Source organism: Macrobrachium nipponense, chromosome 24, assembly GCF_015104395.2.
Source record: "Macrobrachium nipponense isolate FS-2020 chromosome 24, ASM1510439v2, whole genome shotgun sequence".
NCBI lineage: Eukaryota > Metazoa > Arthropoda > Malacostraca > Decapoda > Palaemonidae > Macrobrachium > Macrobrachium nipponense.
In genome coordinates this window covers 18,295,179-18,309,509 of record NC_061091.1, presented here as the reverse complement: position 1 = coordinate 18,309,509, position 14,331 = coordinate 18,295,179, and the positions used below count along the sequence as shown (strand labels likewise).

General features: G+C 42.8%; 2 protein-coding genes across 2 annotated transcripts in view; one reads left to right on the top strand and one right to left on the bottom strand.

The window, feature by feature from the left end:
• LOC135205492 (ubiquitin carboxyl-terminal hydrolase 32-like) overlaps nt 1–14,331 on the top strand; it is a gene marked incomplete in the record, with an annotated part of 352,787 nt that overhangs the window by 63,353 nt on the left and 275,103 nt on the right.
• LOC135205861 (ubiquitin carboxyl-terminal hydrolase 32-like) overlaps nt 1–14,331 on the bottom strand; it is a 42,253-nt gene that overhangs the window by 7,515 nt on the left and 20,407 nt on the right. Inside the window, exon 4 of the mRNA XM_064237112.1 lies at nt 7,473–7,613. Within this exon, the coding sequence (XP_064093182.1) occupies nt 7,473–7,613 (141 nt within the window). The remainder of the gene's footprint in view (nt 1–7,472; nt 7,614–14,331) is intronic.

Below are 14,331 nucleotides of genomic sequence, written 5' to 3'. Positions count from 1 at the left end.
GCTAATACTCTTACAGTATAGTAATATTCAATCATTTGTCTTAATTTGAAAGAAATTGGAAGTCTCTAGGACAATATTTTAGATAATGTGAATTTTTGAAAAAATATTTGTTTACGTCCGCGCGCGTTTTTACGGAATTCATGCATTATATTGTGCTAATATTTCATCTGTGTTGCTTTTATCGTTTTCTTGACAAAGTGTTATATACCAAAACTGATTGCAATTTAGTGTACATTACAATGAAAAAAAAGTAACTTGTTACCTTTAACCGTTTTGTGCACAGCGCAATTTGAATACAATTATATATGAAATTTCGTTTTTGTGCTATCGTATATCGCATTATTTATATGATAATGATAACTTTTTCATTTCTGATGGTTGCATACTAAACATCAGCCAATGAAAAAAAAAGGAGCCAAAAATGAACTCTTAATCTTGAAAACTAAAGCGCGCTGTGATTTTTTGAAAAAAATATTTTTCAGCTTCCGCGCTCACTCTGAAACACCTCCGGCACACGGGAGACAATTTTTTTTTAACCGCTTCGGCGTAAGAGGGTTAATCGTATATATCTGCCGTGTAAGTATGTACAAAACTTTATTGTATCTTAACAATATCATTTTTGTACATGCAACTTCCCCAGCAGATATATACTTAGCTGATTGGCACCCTTGGCGGAGGGTAAGAGATAGCTAAACATTCATACAAAAATAAAAACAGGGAAACAATATCTATTTGTAGGCAACATAAAAAACCTTGGTTTCCTACCTGATTGGGCAGAAGACTTCATGATTACTGTCTATGAGTCTGCTTGCCTCCAGAACTTCAGTAAGGATGAGACCTGTTACTGACAGTTCTTCTGGGTCTTGTCAATGGGGGCCAGCCCGCTTATTTGACAGAGCCTGTCTCGGATCATACCAATGGGGAAAAACCCACTTATATGGCAGAGCCTTCACCTTCATCATATCATGGGGACTAACCCTCTTACATGACAGAGCTTAGGTCCAAACAAATATCAAGGAGCATGAAAAAACCAATCCCGACCACCTGACCACACTATTATTGTTAACACTACGATTTGAAAGTGGCACATTGCCCTTTCAATCGACCATAAAAAACACAACACCAAAAATTTAAAAATTTCCTAATCTATTATAAAGATTAGTTTCAGCTCCCTGCCCCAGCAACGAATCCGCAGCACATACAGTCCGAGGGAGAAGCACTTATCATAAGTGAACCCGCACGTTCTCTTAAGTAATTAGATGCAAAAACCGAATTGCATCTCCAGTACGTGGATTCTACAAGCGCCTGTAGAGACATATTCCTGTGGAAAGCTAAAGAGGTAGCTACCGCCCTGACCTCATGAGCTTTTACTCTTAGGAGTCTAAAGTGTTCCTCCTCACAGGATGCATGAGCTTCTCTAATTACTAATAAAAAACGCTTGAGCATTCTTAGAAATCGCTCTCTTAGGATTTCTCACGAGCACCAAAGACTATCCACATTTCCACTAAGCTGTTTTCCTTTCTAAGTAGAACTTGAGTATCCTGACTGGGACATCAAAGTCCTTTTACGTCTCTCCCTACCAAAGAGGACAATCCTTAATCTCAAAAGTCCTTTGGCCATGGCTTAGAGGGATTTTCATTCTTCGCTAAAAACAGGGGATTAAAAGAGCATACCGCAGAATCTTCCTTAAAGCCCACTGTTCCTTCTAAAGCTTGCAGCTCACTAACTCTCTTAGCAGAAGCTAGTGCAAAGAGAAATAGAGACTTCCTAGTCAAGTCTCTGAAGGAGGAAGTATGAGGAGGTTCGAACTTCTCGGACATCAAGAATTTAAGCACCACATCCAGGTTCCAACTAGGTGGTCTTATAGTTTTGGCCTTCGAGGTTTCGAAGGACCTTAACAAGTCGTGTAGATCCTCGTTCTCCCAAGATATCAAGGCCCCCCCCCTATGTCTGAAAACAGAGGACAGCATGCTCTTTATATCCTTTAATTGTGGTAACAGCTAGATTGTATTTCTCCTTCAAATAAAGGAGAAAATCAGCTATTTCTGTCACAGAGGTACTGGAAGAGGATACTTTCTGGGCCCTGGTCCACCTTCGGAACACCTCCCACTTCGACTGGTAGACCCGTTAGAGTTGAAGGTCTTCTGGCTCTTGCAATAGCCTTCGCAGCATTGCGTGAAAACCCCCTCGCTCTGACGAGTCCTTCGACAGTCTGAAGGCAGTCAGACCGAGAGCGTGGAGGTTTTTGTGGTATCTGTCGAAGTGGGGCTGTTTGAGAAGATCTTTCCGCAGTGGAAGGGACCTCGGAAAATCTATCATCCATTCCAGTACCTCTGTGAACCAATCTTGTGCTGGCCAGAATGGAGCGATGAGGGTCAGTTTTGCTCCCTCTGAAGAGACAAACTTTCTTACTACCTCTCCTAGGATCTTGAAAGGCGGAAAGCGTACACGTCGATACCCTCCCAATTGAGAAGAAGACCGTCTACTGCCACTGCCCTTGGATCTGATATTGGTGAGCAGTAGTTTTCCAGTCTCGCATTCCAATGCGTTGCGAAGAGGTCGATATTGGGTCTCCCCCAGAGGTTCCAGATCTTGTTGCAAACTTCTGAATGCAGAGTCCATTCCGTGGGAAGGACCTGATCCCTTCTGCTCAAAAGGTCTGCTCTTACGTCCTTTTCCCCTTGGATAAATCTGGTTAGGAGAGTTATCTTCCGTTCTTGGTCCACAGAAGGAGCTCCCTTGCTTTTTTCTCGGAAAAGGGAGAATGAGTGGGTCCCTCCCTGCTTTCTTATGTAGGCTAGAGCTGTCGTGTTGTCCGAGTTTACTTGCAACACGGAGCCCAGAACTTGAAGTTCGAAGTGAGCGAGAGCTAGATGCACTGCTGCTAGCTCCTTTTTGTTGATGTGCCAGGACACCTGTTCCCCCGTCCAGGTGCCTGACACTTCTCTCGATCCTAGAGTTGCTCCTCATCCTAGTTCCGAGGCGTCTGTAAATAACACCATTGGAGCGGGATGGCTAGACAAACTGCAGGGAGCGTCCTTGGTCGAGTCTGTTTGGCTCTAACCACCAACTGAGGTCCTCCAATATTTTCTTTGACAGCCGAAATGAGTCCAAAAGGTCTTGGTGCTTCTGATCCCAATTCTCCCTGAGGAAGAATTGTAGGGGTCTTAAGTGCAGCCTCCCTAGAGAAACGAACTGTTCCAACGAGGAAAGGGTCCCCAGAAGACTCATCCAGTCCCTCGCGGAACATTGTTCTTTCTCTAGGAATGTCTTCACTTTCTGTAAACATCTCTCCTGTCGTTCCTTTGATGGATACGCCCGAAAACCCCGAGAATCCATCAGAATCCCCAGATAGACAATGCTTTGCTGGGGATTCATTATGGGGACTTCCCGAGGTTTATCAACAGTCCCAAGGACTGAGCTAGATCCAGCGTTAATTTCAAGTCCTCCAGACAGCGATCCTTTGACTGGGCACGGATCAGCCAATCGTCGAGATACAACGAGATCCTCACTCCTTCGATATGTAGCCAATGAGCAACATTCCTCATTAGACCCGTAAACACTTGAGGGGCCGTGGCAAGAACCGAAAGCATAGGGCTCTAAATTGAAACACTTTGCCTGTACCTTGAATCTTAGATACCTCCTGGACGAAGGATGGCTAGAGTACATGGAAATAGGCATCCTGAAGGTCCAGGGACACCATCCAATCCCCTGGACGAAGAGCTGCAAGAACGGAGGATTGTATTCCATCGTGAACTTCGTCTTGACGACGAAGCGATTCAGGGGCACTTACGTCCAGACTGGTCTCCACCCACCTGAGGCTTTGGCACAAGAAAAAGACGGTTGTAAAACCCCGGAGATTGAAGGTCTTTAACACTTTCTATCGCTTCCTTGTTCATCATTTCTTCTACGAGTTGAAGCAGGGCCTGGTTTCTTAAATGATCTCGGTATCTTGCTGTTAACTCCCTTGGAGTTGTTGTCAAGGGAGGTTTCTCCCTGAAGGGGATAAGGTATCCTCTCTCGAGGATAGAGAGGGACCAGGTGTCCGCCCCCTTCTGAGCCCAGACTTTCGCAAACTTCAGAAGTCTGGCTCCTACTGTGTTCTGGAGGACTACTGTCTCGTGGTTTAGCGAAGGGTTTGCGAGTCGTTCTTCCTCTATTGACCGGTCTCCTACTCCTAATAGAGGGTCTCGAAGTCGTTCTCCCTCGAAAGGGCTGTTGAAAAGCAGGCTTCTCTCTTTTAGTTAAAGGAACTGCTGGCTTCAGTCTCTTCGTCGACTGCGCAAGAAGATCTTGTGTTGCCTTCTCTGATAAAGATCTTGAAATGTCCTTCACGGTCTCTTGTGGAAACAGGTGACTCGACAGGGGAGAGTACAGCAATGAGGCTCTTTGTAGAGGGAGGTATCTGACTTCGTCAAAAAAAAGAACTGTAAACTGATCTCTTTTTAAGAACCCCAGATCCAAAAAGAGAAGCCACTTCAGTAGATCCATCCATCAAGGCCTTATCCAGACAAGAAAGGACACTCGTTAACACCTCCATAGAAACAAAGTCTGGATCCTGTGCTCTCTTAGCCAGGGCTCCCAGGGCCCAATCCATAAAATTGAACACTTCAAGTGTGCGAAATAGACCCTTAAGCAAATGGTCCATTTCGCACATCCCCCATGAAGCTTTAGCTGATAGAAGAGAGCGTCTCCTCGAAGAATCCACAAGAGCTGAAAAATCGGCATCCGCTGAAGAAGGAAGGCCCAACCCCATCGGTTCCTTTGTGTCATACCAGACACCTGGCTTACCTGCCAACTTCGAAGGAGGGCAGGAAAAAACCGTCTTGCCCGCTTCTTTCTTAGAGAAGAGCCAGCTCTCTAAGCTCTTGATGGCTTTCTTCATAGAAAGCGTAGGACGCATCTTTACGAATGAAGGAGACTTCGAAAGTTTCGTACTTGAAAGGAGTGATCCTGGAGAAGGAGGATCCGCTGGGCGAAGCGAGTCCCCGAACTCTTGAAGAAGCAGGGCTGTCAGTCTCTTGTAATCCGATACGACCTCATCTTTAGGCGCTTCATCCTCGGAAACCTCCTCTAAGGTCGCATTAGGGGAAGAAGTTCTCTTCGGAGAAGGAGTCCTAGAAGGAGAGGGGCTCTTATCCTTCGAAGGAGGCTTAGAAGAGGAAGGGAGTCCACTTCCAGAAGCGATCTTATCCACAGACGCACCAGCTTCTACAGGAAGGTGCCTATCAGGAGAAGAAACACCGTGTCTTAAAGGAGAAGAGCTTGCGTCCTTGTAGGAGAACCTACCAGGCGTCGGGCGAGAATCCCGTAACAATTTCTTTCCAGGCTCTTGGCGCCTGTGGGGAGAGGCGCTAGCATCACGTCGTTGGCGCCTATCAGGTGCTAAGCGCCTTGGAGAAGAAAAGCGCCTGCTCTCATCCTGGCTCCTGCCAGGAGAGGAGCTTACTCCTTTCCGAATACTCTTGCGCGAGGAAAAACTTGGATCTCGTAAAGAGCGCCTAACAGAAGTAGGGCGCATCGTATCCGCCAGGCTCTTCTCAGGCTCTTGGCACCTGCGTGGAGAGGAGCTCGTGTCCTGCCGTGGACGCCTGGAAGGAGTAACTCGTCTAGGAGGAGAAAAGCGACTAGTACTAAGATGGCGCCTGCTAAGATGAGGCGCTAGGAAACTCTCCAAGAACATCTGAGAACTGTTCATCACTCTCTCTGCATCTACAAGAGGAGCGAAAACTATCCTGTTCCTTAAGATAGCCAGTCGAGGGGCTTCTATCCCTCTGAGAGCGCCTATAAGAAGGCAAGCGTTCGTCACTCCTACGTAAGGATTGATGATCCTGGCTCCTGTCCTGAGAGGGGCTTGAGCCCTTATTAGAGCGCTTAGACGAATGAGGGTTCTTCCTAGAAGAAAAACGTCTGGACGGAGTAGCAGACTCGCGATGAGACGAAGCGTAGGTGAACGATTTCGATGGAGAAGAGCGTCTTACTGGAGAGAGGAGCTTACCAGAGACCGAACGACGACTCGAAGAAGGTCTCTTAACCGAACTCTTGATTGGAAGAGAGGAGTCCTTCCTGCAAGAGGCCCCTTGGAAAGCGAGCCTACTAAAGATGATAACTGCTCTTGCAGGCCTACTAAAAACTTCTTAGTCGAAGATCGAATTCCTTCAGGAGAAGAATCTGGAGACCTCATAGCTCTCTTCTTCTGAGCGGGAGAATACTCCGGAAACGGCTCTGGGCTGGAGCTTAACGCGTCTCCTGCAGGAGGCTTCCAGGCTCTCTTCAGAGGGCGCGACTTAGAGGCGGAGCTCCATCCGCGCCTCGGCGAGGACGAATCCGAGTCGGAAAAACACTTCCTAAGGACACTTTGTCTATAGCTGTCCAAGGCAGCCTGGGACGAGTCTACAGGACCTGCCGAAGGGACGCCTGACCGTTGGGAATACTCTACATCCCCCTTGCGGCTGTCGACATTCCTCCTCCCTTGGTCATGGGAGTCTGAAAGAGGTCTAGGCCTAGGAGCGATGCAGAGTCGGTCAGACGCCCCCTCCACTTCACTGGGGACACTGTACACTTCACTTAACACTTCACTCTTACCTTCCATCTCTCGTAATTGCCTTTGCAAATTACGGATCGACGCTTTCACAGCAGCTTTCTCCGATGACGAATCAACGAGTTCGCTGCGGGGGGGAAGGAGCTGAAAACTACGTAAGAAGTAGGAGAAACTACATTGGGATTAGGCAAAACTGTCCTGATCCATAGAGCAGGACCTACTTGAACTTCTAGCTGAAGCCTTCCTAATTCTATCCTTCTCCAATTTCTTTACATACGCAGTTAAACTCTTCCATTGCGTTTCAGTCAAACTTGAACATTCACCACAAGTGTTAGTAACTGAGCAATCATTCCCCCTACATTTAACACAAATAGTGTGAGGGTCCACCGAAGCTTTCGGCAGTCTCACCTTACATCCTTCTTTCATACATACTCTAAAACGAGTCTCAGGTGCAACATCAGACATAATGAAGGAAAAATCCTAAGCAAATCCACAAAAACGGTCCAAATCAGCGTATACCAAAGCCAAAGAATGAATACTTCACCAAAAAACAATCCTTAGCAAAGCAAGCACGAATTCTAGCAGGAGGAACCAACAACCATGTTGTCAGTCCCGGCGACAGAGAAAATCTGATTCAGAAAACGGGAATGGTTCCTATTCCCGCCACCCAGCGGCGGGAGAGGGTGATCACCTGACCTACCTGTAGCGTGTGCCGCGAGTTTTGAATTCTGTCGGGACGTCAGAGACATTAGCTAAGTATATATCTGCCGGGGAAGTTGCATGTACAAAACAATGGTTTAATACAAATTTAACATCTTGCCTATGAGATGCAGTGGAGATAATTTGAGATGTGGCAATTGTGGAGAAAAAAAAAAATTGCAGAAAAGGAACCTGAATGAATACATTCTTAAAAACCATCTGGTAACAATACCTGTCTTGGTAGAGCTGGAGCACCCCCATACCACTGTTGTAAAGCTTTCCAGAGAGAGTCAGGAACTAATACGAAATCTCTACCCTGAACTAAGGGTATGTTTCGCTTTAATCGGCCACCTTCACCCGTCAGCAATGTTACCTGAAAGAAAAAGCAGAATTTTGTTTCATAAATATGCACTGACACAAAAATATAAACTTTCATAATAGAATTTATTATTTGGATACTTACCTACTTTTAAAGTTAGCTTATATTGCTGCTCCTACAGATGACTTGGCATTCAAACACAAAATCGAATGACTGCCTGGATGACTGTCTATTACAAATATTCTCTACTAGGTCTGTTTTGAATGTTTTAGCTCGTCAGAATTCTTTCTTGACAGCCCACTAAGTTGGGGGGAGGCTGGGTTGGGTCTACTTTAACAGTAGGTAATATCCAAATAATAAAAATTTTATGAAAATTTATATTATTTGGAATGATAGTTAGCTGATCCCCTCATTGAGAAGAGGATGGTGGGTAATGCATCTAGACAACTGAGCTAAAGGTTTCTTGCATGAAACCCAAAATATTCTTACCTTATCTAGAATCCTTTCTGGATCTTACTACTGCCAAAGGTTGGATTCCACTGAGGGAGCAAGGCTCATACGTATGTAGCAAAGAACAGTCTTGTGGAGAAAACTACTTCAATTCAGCCAGAATGAAACAGGGGCAGCATGAAGGGACCTTATGCCTGGGTCCAAAAGCCCTATAAAACAGCGGTCACTAAAAAATAAAAAAACCTTCACGATATAACGGTACACTCATATACATTATATGTACCATCATGCTCCCCAAAATTTTAAAGCTTGCTTTAAAAACCACAGAACCCAAAAGTTGCTCTTTCTTGGCTAAGAAGGACTTTACCCGGACTAAGGGCTTTACTGTTTTCAAACACAATTTTGCATATGTAAGGTAGTGAGCAACAAAACCAAACTGCACTTATACTGTGCTGCATTAAACCCATCCTCAAGCAACAAACTACAGTAGTGCCTCAGGTTACGAAATTAATCTGTTGCGAAGCGGCCGGGCCTTCGTAACTGATTTTTTCGTATCTAGAAACTATGTTTTACATGTAAATTGCCTAATTCATTCCAAGCCCTACAAAGCACCACAGTAAATTTTATAATAAAGCTAAAATTGACCAATAAACAATGAAATACAGCAATTTGGACCATTCAATACTTAACCTAACCGTTAGTGTATTAGGGTACAGGGTACAAGAAATAGTGTGTATATGTATGTACATATGTAGTAAAAATGTGGAACCTTACCTTTCGAGTGAGGTGATGTCCGAAAGTGGCAACAGAGGGGGAGAACAAATGGCAGAAAACATGAACACTAAACTTTACGAAACACATTAAAAAAAAATGGCGGGAGAAAACACTGACAGTAAACTTTACGAAACACATTAACAAATGGCAGAAAACATTAACACTTCTTGATTATCACCATCTTCGCCTCCATAGAAAACATCCTCTTCTTTCCATGCACTTCAGCAACATTCTTGGGACCCATGGCTAATAACGGAAGTCATTAAGTTCACGATAAAGTAACTTACAGTACAACGAAAGCGAAACCACTAACATGAATTTACGATGACAAACGAAATATATGTGAACGAACAAATTCCAGAGATGTTTACGATAATGCTGCCGCAAAAAATGGTCAAGGAACGACCTTTACATACAGGCAGATGATTCGTTATGGGACAGATGCCTGACCAATAGGAGAGCAGGATCTTACGCGATGACTAGCATCAGGAACCAATGGGAGAGCGGGAATTATGGTGGCGAGTCTACTGAGATGGTGGCGCGCCAGTTTTAAAATTGTTCTCGGCGGTCCGGGCGAATCTCGGACTTTACCCTTTCCGCAACCTGAATTGTTTTCGTATACAAAAGGAAAAAAATCTTCATCTTTACTTTCGTAACCTGAATTTTTCGTATGTAGGGACTTATGTATGTAGAGGTTCCACTGTATTATCAAACTAAATGAAATAGTCAACATCTCTCACATTATGAATATTTACCTTCAATTAAGGTAAAAGGTATGGAGCTAGTTCTCAAGCACTAGCCTAAACAAATACATCACAGAGAACTTCGTGTTCTTAGACTAAGACATTCTAGGTTTCTAAAATAGAAAAACACAAAGCTCACTTTACCTCTTTCAGGCTTAACCTTTGACAAATATATCTAGGTTTTCTAAAACCATGAAACAAAAGGTTAACTTTGCCTCTTCCAAGCTTAACACTTGATAAAGGCTTACTGGCCTCTTCCAGGCTCAACACTTGACAAACACGTCTGTGTTTTCTAAAATTGCTAAACAAAAGGTTAACTTTGCTTTCTCCAAGCTTAACCTTTGACAAAGTTATTCTCGTTTCTAAATTACATATTTTCACAACCCTTAAAAATATTTGATCATGTATCTCACGAATCATACGAGTTCATTTTTGAACCAACCTTTACAATAGGCTAACCTCTTTTCCTCCTCTTTATCTATGCCCTTTTCTAGTTAGGCTAACCCTATTTCCTCATCTCTTGATCTATCCCATCTAGTCAAGTTTAAAAAAGTGTTGTTAGTAATGTTATACTTATTGTGTAGACGCATACAGCCAGAAACAGCTGATTTGCTATGAACAACTGAATCCGATAACAACAGTGGTTTTGCTTGCATTTCAACCATTGTATGACAGTAAAAAATTACCATAGTTATGTTACAATGATGTTAAAAATAGAATACTATATCCCTATTCGCTATGGAGAAAAGATCGGCAAGCGCAATATACTGCTAATTCAGCTGCAAGCTGTAGCTGATGCTAAGGAAAGAATGTTCATCTGCTAACAACTATTATCATGCATCGGCAATATGGATGTAACTCCTGCAAACTTCGGTATATTACCATCAAACTCAACCGTAAACAAAATCTGAGAAACGTGTTTTAATCAAAACCATTTGGCATGAAAGAACACATTTTACTGTTTTCACTCTGATAAAAGATAAAATACGTAAAGCTCATAGTATTCTGATGAAATTAAGTGAAAATATAGAAAGCAATGTGATTTTTTACACAATAAACATGCCCTCAGCACCTTCTACTAACAAAAAAATAACTAAATTTTATTCACAGTGATACGTATTCAAGTGATATTTCGACTTGAAAACACTTCATATAATGTAAAATAACCTTGTTCCATATCAATAGAGTAATCTATAGATTCATTTACGCTAACTAAAAGCAAGAAAGTTGCTTTGATTTGACTTTAATACAGCAAAATAAACTTGGCTCACAATTGCTCCCTCAGCTGATTTCCAAACCAAAACACTGATTGCTATTTTTGTATTTTATAATACCAATAGCAATTATGAATATACATACAATATTATTGGATGCAGTGAAGTAAAGCATAACTTTTCAAAAGATCCATGGCAAAGATACATATTCATTATGTTTGTATTTTATCATACGATACTAATATGCGAATATTACATACTTTAATTCTATATACCGTGTATGATGCAACCCCCCTTAAAATTACCTCCAAAATTAGGTATTCAAAAGTTGCATGATATACGAGTATATATGGAAATTGCCTCAACAAGAGAGAGAAGAGTTTCCTCTACTTCCCCATCAAAAAAGTTAAACTAGAATTCTTACAGTTCCCTGAAAAACTTAGCCCTGACATCATTCTCAACTCTAAGGCAAAAAGATTAAATAGCATTCCCTTTACAACAGCCTTAAGGAGAGTGCTACCAATAAATCTACAGGCAGTCCCTGGTTATCGGCAACTTATGGCGCCATAACGGGTCAAGTTTCAGTTAGCGGTGCCACAAGGTGACAATAATAGTGTCATGGGGCCATAACATACCTAAAGAGGCGTCATTAACTGGTTATTGGCGCAACTAACCAAAACTTGGCACCATAAATCCGATAGTGCTAAATAAAAGAAGGTTACATAGCAATATTTCAACAGAACTCATTCCAGAGACTCAAAAGAATCTGCAGATAAATTTAGACCTGCATCTAAATTCCACAGAAGAGACTGATACCAAGTAGAAGGGGCTTCAGTCTTAACTGATTTCAACACTAAAGTTCAGGTGCTGATCATCAGCCAGATCTTAAAAGCACATGACACAATACTGAGGAAAGTATGGAACGATAACCTTGATAGTAAACAGCGAAAAAGTCTTACTATATCTAAGAAAACAGATAAAACTTTGATGTCTAAAAGGTTCCAGGTGTTGAAAATTCCTCTAGAATGGCACCCTAAGCAATCCATATACTGCTGCTTCTGACACAAGGCTACACGGTTGTTTTCCATTTGATAAAGGATAGAACCTATGATACCTCCTCTTACTGGGAGGAGAAAGTCGAGCATCTCCAAGGGTTAAGTGTGAGAGTAGAAGTTAGTGGAAGTGCATTGAATTCTGTAGTTTGAGCCAATTTCCCCTTACTGGAAGAATATGAGACATCTACTGAGAGAGCTAGAAAGTTTGAAAATCATTTTCTCTGAGGCTACCAGGGCTCCACAAGAGTCACTGAGCAATTTTTGTACTTGAAATTTGCTCAATACTTCCTTAGAGTAGATATGGGGGAAGGTTTAGGTGTTTGAACCAGGCCAAACTTAAAGAAACACATCCACTGCTCAAGCCTGAAGGCATTCAAAGTAGTAGTAATCGTCTGATTGCCTCCTGTTAATCTGCATGCTAATAAGTCTACATTTGAGTGCTCTCTAATCCAACTGCAACTATCAAACATGTGGATGAACAGTCCCTCTGCTGCAACAGACTTGAGAGCATTCTCATGTGACACATGCTTAGAAAGCTATGTAACTAGAATAATATTAGCTTGGAAACAAGAGAAGATATTGTAACCATGGTAGATTTTGACGAGAAACATTAATCGAGGCAGATTTAAGAGATTTGCCAATAGCCAAAGAAAAAGTATGTGAAAAAGGAATAAGTACATTTTGACAGAGAAAAAGGAATAAGCTAGCATGCAAAAATTTAGAATGGGCAAAAGATGAAGAGATTGGTTAAAAAATTGACTGAGTTGACATAAAATCAGAATAAGTAAAACTCACAACAGACATAATCTTTCATAAAACTTTCTATACCTATATAATTAGTCCAATTAGTGCTAACAAACTCACGCTGGGTTCTAATGATGGCAGAAGTCATATGTAGCGAAGATTACCATTTATGAAAATGTTCTTTCAGCTAAAGCAAAAATATGAGACTATGAGCATGACAAAGCACAGATCCACTCACTCTAAGAACCGGCCCAGTTCCCTGGATGCAGACTCTTCCAAATGTTGCAGGGCAGTCCTAGGCTTGGGCTACAGACAGGAGAGGGCACCGACACCTTACTTCTTATAAGGGAATGTGAAAATAATTGCACACTTTGGGAGTACCAAGACTAGTTCCTTAACCAATTCAGACAAATCTGTACTGACCAAAACCATGAAAAATACAAATTAGTTACAAATTTGGTATTTGTTCATACACGAAACAAACCTTCGGTCTTAACATTAGGATAGACTTACTATTGGAGGGAGGTAAGTCTCTACAACTGACTGGGAGTTTGCCACCTTATCCATTTCCGAATATATAGGGAAATTCTAGAGAATGGACAATGAACCTAGGACAAAGATATAAGCGGATCTATTGGTTTCCTCCCACCTGGGTGTAGATACCCTTCTACTGGTTTTACTCTTGTCCCTTGCGACTGGATCCACCTTCACCCCCCCCCCCTCTTTCCTTATTATCCAGAGGGGTGTGTTGCTACTGAAAAGTATATCATCAGCTAAGATAGCTTCACAGTATGGCTGCCATCTCACCTGCATCTAGTCCGTTCCAGCACATGACGGTACTCTCCTTCATATTGCCCGTAGTTAAAGGAGTAGGAAGAAAGTAGTAAAGAAAAAAAAAGACCAGTCATCCCATTCATTCTACTTTCATACCTTCATCTTAGACTAGACGCAAACTGACCCGCCAGGGGCACTGGATGAACTATATCACTTGTTGGGCCGCCACCACTGGACCCAAGGAAAAGGTGTCCAAGGATCTATGGGCAACATCTTTCAAATAAAATGAGGTGAAAGTTGTTTGGCGCTTCCACACGCCAGCTTTCAGAATTTTATCCACAGACATGTTCTTCTTAAATGCCAGGGAGCACTCACACCCTGATGTCATGAGCTCTAGCTCCCACCTGGCTATCTGACCCTCTGTCTTCTGCAGTATAAGCATTTCTGATCGTCTCCCTTAGCCAAAATGATATTGTATTCTTGGACACTTCCTTCTTGTTCCGTCCTGTACTTACGAACAACCTCTGGCACCCCGGCCTGAGGTGCCTTGTTCTCTTTAAGTACTCCCTTAGTGCCCTGACGGGGCACAGGAGCATTTCAGCTTTGTCGTTGTCTACAAAGTCTGCCAAGGAAGGTATGGTAAAGGAGTCGAATCTGCCGTCTACTATTGTTGGATTTTGGGTCTTTGCCACGAATTCTGGGACAAACTCACACACCATTGATCTCCAACCTCTCGAGTGCTTTATGAGATATGAGAGGCCATGTAGCTCCCCCACCCTTTTGGTTGAAGCCAGGGCCAATAAGAAGACTGTCTTCAGGGTCAGGCTCCTATCCGTGGACTTGCCTTAGTGGTTCGTTTAAGGGGGTTTTGTTTTGTCAGGACTACTCAGTACCTTGGTCAGGTCCCAATCTGGGGCTTTTAGCTCCTTTGGTGGGCATGACTGTTCAAAGCTCCTCACAGCATGGCCAACTCCCATGAAGACGATATGTCCCACTCCTTTCATTCGTAAGACTGAGG